This window comes from Octodon degus, unplaced genomic scaffold, assembly GCF_000260255.1.
Source record: "Octodon degus isolate 3935 unplaced genomic scaffold, OctDeg1.0 scaffold00007, whole genome shotgun sequence".
Lineage (NCBI taxonomy): Eukaryota > Metazoa > Chordata > Mammalia > Rodentia > Octodontidae > Octodon > Octodon degus.
In genome coordinates this window covers 21,499,420-21,510,828 of record NW_004524583.1, presented here as the reverse complement: position 1 = coordinate 21,510,828, position 11,409 = coordinate 21,499,420, and the positions used below count along the sequence as shown (strand labels likewise).

Below are 11,409 nucleotides of genomic sequence, written 5' to 3'. Positions count from 1 at the left end.
TTTTTTTTTTTTTGTATTTGGTACAGAATCTCACTACGCAGCTTGGACTTGTAGTGATCTTCCTGTTGTCAGCCTCCCCAGTGCTAAGACTACAGGTGTGTGCTGCCACGCCCAGACTCGGTGGCCTGCTCAGCACACCTAGGGGCAATGCTGGCACAGCATGTGGTGCTGGATCGAACCCCTGGCCCCTGCCCTTGCCTAAACAGGTGCTTAGTCTGCTGAGCCATCTCAGCAATCTCACATACTACTTATAAGACATTGCTTCTTTGTTAGTTACAATTTATTAGAAATGTTGGCTGACGTTGTTACTGCAATCCAAGACTTTACTATAAACTTCGTATCTATGTAAGAATTTCAGTAAGACCCAGGGATGGTGGTACATTCATGTAATCCCAGCATTTGGGAGACTGAAGCAAGATGGTTGCTGTGAGTTTGAGAGCAGCCCAAGCTACACACTGAGCTCAAGGCCAGTCTGAACGACACAGTGTGCCTCTATCTCAAAACACACACACACACACACACACACACAGACACACACATACAAATAAGGAAAGAAAAATAAGTCCTTCAAAGTGAGTTGGGATGAACCTTGGACATTTATAAAGATAAAATGTGACTAAATGACTTCATCAAGATATACATATACAATAAAAACTTAAATGCATTTATTAATAGAAGTTTGATTTTAAAAAGGGATTTAAAATTTCATCACATGGGAAATCTTGCTTTTTTAGGATTTTGGTATTTAACATGATTGCTTCAATTATACAATATTATCTGATTCCTTTGTAATTACATAAACACCAGTTTGTTATATACCAAGTTATTCAAACAAAAACTACATTTTGTATTTTTTAAATAAAAAATCGTATTTACTTAGAAGCATTCAGAATGTGAACAAAACAGTTGCAACTTTTTTTTGCAATTATGGAGTGGTATTCAGCTAAAAGAACAACAATTATTTCGGATAAGTTGCATCAGAGACAACTGAAGATGAAAAACTATCATCCCCATATACAACTAACTTGTGCTGTGCACCAACAAGAACCTGCTTTAAATCTCCATGCCAATTTACAACCCCCATAATGTACCGGGCAAGGTTAGTCGCTATTGAAACTACCACCAGGACAGGGCTATCCAAAGACACATTCTGTAGTGTGTTAACTATACCAGAAAAAAGACACTGTACAGTTTAGAAACAAATCTCACACAGACTTACATTTCAAATTTTTTTTTCTTCAAAAGGAGTGAGTTGTGTACGGGGGGGTTAAATGCTTTATAGACAAGAAAAAAAATAGCTGCACTATAACCAACTTATTCACCATTATCTTTTTCTTCATCCTCCTCATCCTTTTCATCTTCTTCTTCCTCTTCATCCTCATCTTCTTCCTCCTCCTCCTCCTCCTCCTCTTCCTTTTCTTGCTTTTTCCAGCCTTCACGACTCCCTCTTTTGCTGCATCAGGTTTTCCTTCAGCCCAGTAGGCAGCGATGCCGTCTTCATACTTCTTCAGCTTAGCAGCCTTCTTCTCATACGGCTGCTTATCATCTGCTGCAGTATTATTCCACATTTCTCCAAGTTTCTTTGCAACATCACCAATGGACAGGCCAGGATGTTCTCTTTTGATTTTTGGGCAATACTCAGAACAGAACAAGAAGAAAGCCGAAGGAGGCCTCTTGGGCGATTGGGATCCCTGAACGTCTTTTTTGCTTCTCCTTTAGGAGGAATATAAGTTTTCATTTCTTTCATAATAAGCCTTGTCCGCTTTTGCCATATCTTCAAATTTTCCTTTTCCTTTTTTTTGCAGAACCGAGGATTGAACTCAGGCCCTTGCGCTTGCCAGGGAAGCGCTTACTCCACTGAGCCATCTCCCCGGCTCCTAAATTTTCCTTTTTCTTTAGCAGACATGATCTTCCGCCTCCCTGAGTACTTCTTAGAAAACTCTGAGAAGTTAACAGAAGAATCTGGGTGCTTCTTCTTGTGCTCCTCTCGGCAAGTTTGCACAAAGAATGCATATGATGACATCTTGCCTCTTGGCTACTTAGGATCTCCTTTGCCCGTGTTTTCTTGTTTTCCTCAGCGAGGTACGGAGTTGCCCAGTGCCTGTTTGTCTCTCACTTGTCCTGGTGCTGTCTCTATGGAGTTCAATGTACTGCAATCCATTTTATATTTTTTTGAAAGGTGAATTTGAGTTATTCTGTGTAGGATCTTTGAAATACTAAAAAATTGAAGTGACTTAGATTTACTATTTTCAAAATGCTCATCTTTTGATACTATAAACATTTATGCTTGGCTATAATAATATATTAGAAGCATTATATGCTATGGCTATAAATAGAAATATCTATAAATGTTATAAAACAGGAAATGATTGAAGATCTCTGCAACTATCTTCATACATGAAGGTGGGAACAACCTGGAAAGTTCCCATGTGGAAAAATAGAATATATATATATATATATATATATATATATATATATATTCTATTTGGAATTCTTGAATAATTAAAATTGGCTAAATGTAGCAGAAGCACAAGTAATTATTTCTAGCAGAAGCATAAAACTGAAGATCAAAATGCTTCCCAAAGGGCCAGCCAGGTAGCTCAGCAGATTAAAGCACCTGCTTATGCAGACCCAGGGACCAGGTTTGATCCCTGGCATGCTCTGTTGGTCCTGCCCCCGGGGCATGATGAGACAGCAATGGAGACTGGAGACTGGGTATGGTGGCGTGTGTGTGTGTAATCCTAGTGCTTGTGAGGCTAAAAACAGGGCTATCACTATGAGTCTGATCTGTGTAGTGAAACCCTGTAGATCTTATGCTAAATACATTTTTAAAAATGTCTCCCCAAATACTCAGCAATTCATAGGTGGAGCTTTCCGAAGGCGACTGGAGCATAGGGATTAGTCCACTAATATATTCATTGCTCACTGTGCTTTTAATAGCTAAGGCCTGGTTGAAGAGAGTAGGCCACTTGGGATGTAGCCTAGAAAGGCATATCCTTTCTCTAGGCCTTTCCTTTCTGTCTGGCTCTTACATTTTCACTCTGCTTCCTGGATGACATGAGCTGAGTTGTTTTCCTCTCACATGCCTTTCTACTATGAGTTTTTGTTTCGGAATAAGCTGACCATGGACTGAAACCTCTGAAACCAGAAGCCAATATAAACCTGTTTCCCTTTAAGTTGTGTATGTCAGGTATTTTATCTGAGCTATAGAACAGTGACTAATACAGAAAATTAATACCAGAACTGCAGTCACTGCTGTGACTATACCTAACTGTGTGATTCAAAGATCTTTAGAATTGATTTTTCTAGAAAATTTGAAAAAGTTTGGAGAATTGAGTTAGAGAAAGCCTAAAAGGTATAAAAACTTGATGGGAAATTTTGGTAGGAACTCAGAATATCAGTTGCCAGCAAAAATGCAGACAATTAACAAATGTGTTCAGAGATTTCAGATGGAAATAATAACTACACTGGTAATTGCACTAGATACCATTCATGTTAAATTCTGTCAAAGAGCAGTTCTACATTTTGTACAGGTCCTAAACTTTGCCTAAGGGTTAGTTTAAAGGTAATAGACTAATTGCTTTGATGGAAGAAATTCCAAGGTAGCACAGTGTTCAGGAAGTAACTTGGTACTGCTGGTTGCTTTTAGCCAGATTTACAGTGAGAATCAGGAACAATAAACAGAGAATTTAAAAAACATAACAGTTTGGTCAGAGAAGACATGCATATAAACCTAGGGCCAAAGAAGCTATGGTTCCTGAAGAAATTAGTGCCATTAAAATGAAGGCAAGGGGCCGGTGAGATAGCTGCTTAGGCAAGCTTAGGTAAGCGCAGGGACCACAGTTCAATCCCTGCTACCACATGCCATGCCAGTGGTGTCCCTAGGGTGGGCTAAGCCAGCCAGAATCCAGGCATAGTGGCATACACCTGTAATCCCAGCACTGGGGAGGCTGAAAACAGGAGGATCACCATGAGTCCGAGCTGCTTAGTGAGATCCCATAACAACCAAAATACATTATAAATAAATAAATAAATAAACAAAATGAAGGCAAGCACTGCATTGGTACAAGAGGAAAGGTACCCTGAATGTACCTTAGAAACTGGGTAGACCTAACCTATCACAGTGTTAAGGGTATATAGAAAGGTGTTTTACAAGACAGGCCTTACTTACTCTGTTCACTCAGGGATGCCTAGGGAGGCTCCTCCCAAGATACACAACCTAGAAGTCAAATGCCACTGCACCCATGATCCAAGAGGCCTACCTACTTTTTGTGCTGTTATCAGATGTTAGTGTTGTCTATGGTTTTGCAGACATGCAAAATACAAAAGTTGTGGAGTAATAGATGCTTCCACCTAGATTTCAAAGAAAAGTCTTAGAAATTAGGCAACATAGGACTGGATTAGAGTCCCTGCCTAGAGCTCTTTAAAAGGGCAATGCATGAGTCAGTGAGAGTGAAGTCAAAGATGCAGTGGACGTTCTAGGAAGTTGTAGATGCCAGGGACAAAGAAAATCTGTCAAGGAAAGCTGCAAGCAGTAAGAAAAGCAAGCCCAAGAGAGACCTCATGTGAACTGCAACAAGCAATGCCACATGGATGGGACTGCACAAGCCCTTTCGAGCTCACATCACGTCACCCTGTGATCTGCATGCTAGACATGTGGCTATAGGACTTAATAGCTTGCCCTGCCAGGTTTTAGTCTTTGTTTGGGCTGGTTCCTTTCCATTCCCCTATTTCTTCCTTTTGGGATGGGAATATCTGTTCTATGCCTATTTAGCTTGGGATTTAAAAAAAAAATTGTTACTATTGTTCTTGTTGTTATTTGTTTGCTTTTACAGGAACAGCTAAGAGTCGCCTTGAATCTCAGAAGAGAATTTGGATTTGCACTTTGAGCAACTGTGGAACTGAGACTCTTGAGATGTCTGTATGAAGAGATGAACATGAACCTTTTGGTGTCAAGGGCAGAATATTATGATTTAAATAAAAATATTCCCCAGTAAGCTCATGTGTTTAGAGGTGGGGGCTTGGAAAAATGACTGGGTTATGCAAGCAGTAACCCCTTCAGTGGATTGATCCATGGATAACTTCATAAATGAATGTGCTGTTAGATCATGGGACCTCATTAGACGATACAGGAAACTGGGGCTGCAGCCTGGAAGGGTACATCCTGTTCAGGCTCTTCCATGTTTCTTTCCTTCTGTTTCCCAGCTACCATTAGGAGAGCAGCTTCACTCTGACATGCCTTCCACCATGGCTTTTATTAGTATTTCGGTGACCTCTGTACCATCTTTGCAGACTGAAACATCACTGGAGCTTCCTTTGTGATCAAGCTCACAGCATTTCAAATCATTCTGCTGGGCTGTTTGCTCTTTGATTCTCAAATAAATCTGGCTAAAAGCCTCCCACAGTAGCCATGCCACTGCCTCACCATTAGACTGCCTTGAAATTTCTTCTGCAAGATCAGTGCATTGCCTTTAAGCTCAGTCTCAGTCAAACCTCTAGATGTGGGCAAAATGCAGGCAGACACACTTTCTGCCAAACCACAGCACACATCATCTGGAGTCCGACAACCAACACAGTCCTTCCCAGCAGAAACCTCCTGCATGGGATCTTTGTGGCAGGATTTCTTTCAACATTCTGGTATTCTGACCAGAATCTCCCATCTAGGACAGCCTACGGCATTCCAGCTGTGCTTTCTCAATTGGAATCTTTGAACCTTTTCAAATTCTTCCCGTAAGCCAGTTCCAAAGGCTCCAGAACTACATGGTCAGGTGTAGCCACATCAATGGCCCCATTCCCAGTATCAAATTGTTTTAATCACTCTTCTTGTTGCTGAGACAAAAACACCAGATACCAAAAGTTTATTTAGCTTACCATTTGTAGAGGTTTCCGTGCATAATCAGCTGGTTCCAAGACACGGTGGGATGGCAGACAGGCAGGCACTGCACAAGAGAAACAGTTCATGGCAGACAAAAGGTAGCAAAGCAACACGGGACAACCACAGCTTTCTAAGGCTCACATCTTGTCTAGGCCACTTAGGGCAGGTAGCACTCACACCCTTAATCCTAGTGCCCTCTGGTCGAGCATTGTACCATGAATCAAGCCCAGCATCGCACATTCTAATCTAGCTGCCTCTAAAAAAAGTCCCACCTACGGCTGCATGAGGCTTTGGGGAACATCTAGACTTGGACACACACACACACACACACACACACACACACTCAAATGTGTATAACTTTTTGTAAACTAAATTGGGAGTTTAATTGAAGCAATATTTTCTTGTTTCCTAGTTTGAAATGTAGATCACTATATATACAAAACTCAAGAAGTTGATTGGCAATTTCTCAAACCGTCCTAGAATAAAAAACCAAAGTTAGAATTGCAGTCCTTTAATCTTTCAACAATACAACAGTACTCTTCCCTCAGAAGAATGTAGTGTCAAGGATGGCTTACTTAGGCTTAAAATAAGTTATTTTAAAAAAAAAAAAAAAGACCAATGGGCCTGAAATTTATGGCTTCACAGGCAACAAGTAAATTTTATATGACTTCCAAAGCTGCCGCATCCTGTTCACCGGGCAAGTTTGGAGAATCCCCTCCCTCCACTCTACATCCTCAAGTGGTAAGCCCCCCAATGAAGCTGCCCCTTCTCCTTTCCTGAATTCATTTACGGTTTTTTTGTAGTACTTTTAAAAACTGCAAATAAAAGTGTCTCTGAAGCCACTTTTCTTATTCTTTATCTAAACCTCAGGCTTATATCCTCGGTTTATTAAAGCCACTTCTATCTATATTAAAAGGTTAAGGTAGTTTTAGAGATGAAAACTTCCCTGCAGTTTCAACTAGTTGCTCGGAAAGATTTATCGCAAGAGCAGCGTATTTTACACTCTCCCTTGCATCTTCTCCATCATCCGACTGCGAAAACCGTGGCGGGAGCCCGGCGGTGCAGCCAGAGGGCGGCGCGGGGCGCTGCAGCCCGAGGCCAGCCTGCTTTGTGTCCCAGACGCGCGGGAGGGCCGGGCGACCACTGCGACCGCACGCGGACGAAGGCGGGAGGCCGGCGCGGGGTTTAGCCGCGGAATAGCTTCTCAGCAGCGCCCCCCAAAGACGGCCCCGCGGTCCCCAGGAGGAGGCAGCCCGGAGTCCCCGGCCCAGCCGCGCCCCTCTCCGGGTTCTCTTCCCTCGCAGAGCGCACACAGACAAGCACGTGAGAAGCGCAGCGCATCCCAGCTGAGCCTCAGCTGGGCGCCCCGATTGGCTGAGAGCAACGTGGGCTGGGGTGGGGCCCGGCCGCCTGCGTCGCCCACCATTGGCTGGCGGGGCACCCGCCTCCTCCTCAGGTGAGGCGGGCCAGCGGGCGCGCGCTGGGCTCGGCGGGCCGGCGCATTCCCCGCCTCCCTCCCCGCCCCGCGCGCCCGAGCGCCTGAGCGCGCCTCCGCCCCTTGCCCGCCCCCTGCCGCTGCCTCGGCTCCTCAGAGCGCAGAGCCACCTCGTCTGAGGGCACGCGAGGACCGTCCTCGCCCCGCCGCCGCCGCCGCTTCGGGCATCCTCGGGCCAGGCCCTGACAGACATCCCCGGGAGAGGCTGCGCCGGCCTCGGGCCCCTGCCGCCCACCGCGCAGCCCGCCCCGCGCCTCGGCTCTCGGGGGCTTTCCCGCCTCGCCCGCAGCCGCTGGCCTCGCTCTCCCCGTCCCTCCGCGCGGGGAGGGAGCAGCACTAGGCCCAAGCGAGTCTGGGGGCCGCCGCCGGGGAGGCGTCGCAGGCACCGATTCGCCATGGAGGGCGCCGGGGGCGCGAGCGACAAGAAAAAGTAAGCCGGGGCCCCCTCCGCCGCGCCTTCCTCCCGCGGGCGCCCCCGCCCCCGCCCCAGCCCTAGCCCCGGCCCGGCCTTTTTGTCTCCGCGCTTCTCCCTCCCCTCGCCTCCCCCAGCCTCGCGGGCCGGGCTCCCCCGCTGTCCACGTCGCCATCTTGTCATGGGGGGTGGGAGACGCCTGCGAAGTGCCTTCCGGCCGGGGTCCGAGCCCCGCCGCCAGCCCGGCCGCCGCCTCGAGTCCCAGCCTGCTCGAGTCCCTCCCGAGGGGACCTCACCGCCTGGAAACCCCGGGCCGAGTCGGGCGCCGCCGCGGGCACCCCGCTTCCGCTCCTTCCCGCCCCGGGTCCTCCGGTCCATTGAATCGCGGCCCCGGGCGGCTCCAGCGCGCTGGGCGGGCGCCGCGGGGGGCTCGGCTGCGGCTCCCACCCGGAACGCGCGCGGTCGGGGGCGATCTCGGCCGCGGCGTCCCTGCCTTTGTGCCGCGGGGATCGCCTGCGACGGCCTGAAGATGCTAACTTTGCAGTTTGCACGTGCGGGTTTTGTTTCGTCTTGTTTTAATCGCCTTGAAAAAAAATTTTTTTTAAACTTGCCTAACTTCGAGGTAGGGAAATAGCAACATTTTAAACAGAACTTCAGACTTGGATACTTGGGTTTGTGTCACCTGTCACGAGGGCTCAGACCCTGTAAATGAATGTGCCTCATTCATCCTTGTACAGATCTTCGTGAAAATATAGTGGCTGGTTAAGCTTAGACAAACAATTTTAATGAGGTTAGGGGAAAAGTATGTGCTTAGAGCAAACATGATGCAGCAGTAAAGTGGTGTAGTAAAATGTTCACAACTGTCTCATTTTCCTGAATTGAAGTGTATTGCAAGGGAGCCTTCAATGTACATCCGAATTAAAAATCATTCTGTTGGAACTTCGCGCAAGTTTATAAAACACCTTAAAGTTTGAGCCTAATAAAAGATTAAATCTTAATGGTTTATAGTCTGTGGGGTTTAGAGTGAGACAAATCTCCAACCAGTCCTCAATACACAGTGTTATCAAATATTCTAACCTTGAAATTTTCACAGATTGAAGATACATAGTAAGAGTTGTGGTTAGTAGACTAGGTTTACTCTTTAAGACCTTCCATTCTTTTAGGAGAGATTAATTTCCCTCTATCATTATCAGCCGAAGATTATCTTCTTGCAGTTTTGTCAATCCCTTGTCTGGATCCCTGTTCAATAGACAGTTAAGTTCTCAATTTCTGTACACTGAAAAAAAACACTTAAAATTTTAAAAAGTGAGCGGACAGGTCTAGACTTAATTCCAAGAGTTAACAGAATTAGTTGCAGTTAATTTTTTAGAAGTGATTACAGTGCTCTTGATGAAATGTTAAGCCTGATTTCCTTGTAAACCTAAGACAGCTTACCTCTGTGTAGTGAGTTTTTATCCTTATATGCTGAACTATATTTAAAGCAAAGCATTGTTAACACACCCATCACTTTAAAATACAATATTATATTCATTTTTGTTGTTTATTACTTACAGATATGAAAAGCAGCTTTAAAATGATTGAATTGGCTACAGTGTATCAACCCAAGTGCTAAATGAGTTTTTGGATTTTCCTCTGTCCTATCTGTTACTTAAAATTTTCTCATTTGAAAATTTATTATCGCTTGGATCAGATGGGATTTTATGTGTGTGTGTGTGTGTGTGTGTGTGTGTGTGTTTATACACATATATATGTTTTTTTTTTTTACCATAGAAGTTCTGATCTAAGTTAAAAGTAATACAAACAGCAAGTGGTTATTCAACAATCCTTAGATGCTGTTGATTATAGATATATTAAAGTTTTTTGGAAGATAAGATTGAGGGGTGAGAATTATCTTATAGTTTTCCCATTTTATGTGTGCTCTCAAAGTGGGGACCAGGGAAACAGTTTTGTCTTTTTAAAAGAAGGCCTAGAAAACCCAAAATGAAGAATTGGAATCAGAACAGGCTTTGTAATAGATTTAACATAAGGCATTTTCTCTTGGTTCCTTAGTAGTTGGGACTGGACTTACTTAATAGCACATGCATATATACATTTTCATGTTTTGAAGGAATGTTAAGTGGTTGATCTGTTTTAAGCTTCATACTGAAATCCCTCAAAGTTTACCTCAGCAGGTAGTTATTGGATCATTAAAGTAAAAACTCTTGAGAATGGATAGTTCTTAATTTCTTTAACTTTGTCCTCTAAAAGAACCCCTCTCATTTATTAGTAAACATTTTTCTTGCACTTTGGTTTTTTCCCTTATTTGAGGAATTAGCTTGTCTGGTGGTTCAGAGCATAGGATGTGGAGGCAGACAGCTCTGAGTTTGAAGTACCAGTCTTTCCTATAATGTCTCAGTAGTGTATTCCCTCCATTTGAAATGGTGTTGATAATAACCACCTTACCAGTTACTGTGAATGTTAGATGAGATAATGTGTTTAAATCACTTGGCCAGTGCCCAGAATAGGAGTCCTGGTAAACACTGGTTTTAAAGATAGGTGTTGTTGAAGTTCTTTAGACTCCACAATACTTAAAACTCTTGTTTTGCAAATCCTTCCAAATATTTCAGTTTCTCTTGTCTTGAGGTATGTGTCCTAGGTATCCTAAAGGCGGAGACTAACATTGCATTTAGAACTTGAAAAGGGGCTCCTCTCTTTCTACAGCAGTGCATCCCTGGTCATCTTGACCTTCAGAGTTACTTATATTTCATGAGCATCTAATCTACCCAGGCCCCTCCTGACAGTCCTTCACTCAGTATGTAATAGAGTTAACGTAAACAAATTGGCCATCTTCAATTCACTCTGGATTCTGTAGTCCTAAACACATACACCAGTCATGCTATTCATTTCACCAAGATATGTGTAAGGCATTGCAGTTTCAGAAAATTTAGACAATTTTGTTCTTTTTTTTTTTTCGGTACCAAAGCTTGAACTCAGGATGTTACACTTGCCAGGCAAGTGCTTATTCTACTGAGCTATCTCCCCAACCCAATTTTATTCTTATTCAAAATAAATTGATGAAATATTGCTACTGAAGTACCTGCATTGGTAGAAAAACTGTCCTTAGCTTATGAATATTTTGAGTCAAGACCATTGGCTTCCGTCTCAAGACAAAGCATCAAGCTTGTATTTTTGGCCTGGTATTTGTGGTTCGCTCTGTATGGGGTATATTAATGTGTTCTTCTACAAATATGTGTTTACTGAACAAGTTGTTTCAAATTGTTGCAGCCTACTCCTTTTGTTCAGTACAGAACACCTTATGCAGTTAGGAGAATATTTGATCTTTTTACCTGTTAACTTCTGTTATCTTTGTGGTTCTAATGGTGTCCAGACTCATACTGGATTTTGTGGTTACGTTCTATTGTTGTATGTGCCGAATGTTGCGTAGGAAGCTGATTGTTGCGTAGGAAGCTCTTGACATTTTTTAAGAACTTAAAAAAATAGTTTGTAGGGGCCGGGGAGATGGCTCAGTAGAATACGTGCTTCCGGGCTGGAGAGATGGCTCAGTGGTCTAAAGCACCTATTTGGAACAAGCTTGGCAAAGCACAGGGACCACGGTTTGATCCCCCAGCACCACATGCCAGCCAGCCC

General features: G+C 44.0%; 1 protein-coding gene and 1 pseudogene across 2 annotated transcripts in view; one reads left to right on the top strand and one right to left on the bottom strand.

The window, feature by feature from the left end:
- Positions 1 to 1,314: 1,314 nt before the first annotated feature.
- LOC111812697 lies at positions 1,315 to 2,047 on the bottom strand (annotated as a pseudogene).
- Positions 2,048 to 7,444: 5,397 nt separating this feature from the next.
- Hif1a (hypoxia inducible factor 1 alpha subunit) overlaps positions 7,445 to 11,409 on the top strand; it is a 49,649-nt gene continuing 45,684 nt past the window's right edge. For both annotated transcript variants that reach the window (XM_004624804.2, XM_023703009.1), the window contains exon 1: positions 7,445 to 7,800. In XM_004624804.2, coding sequence (XP_004624861.1) covers positions 7,766 to 7,800 — 35 coding nt within the window. In that variant the 5' untranslated portion in view covers positions 7,445 to 7,765. The remainder of the gene's footprint in view (positions 7,801 to 11,409) is intronic.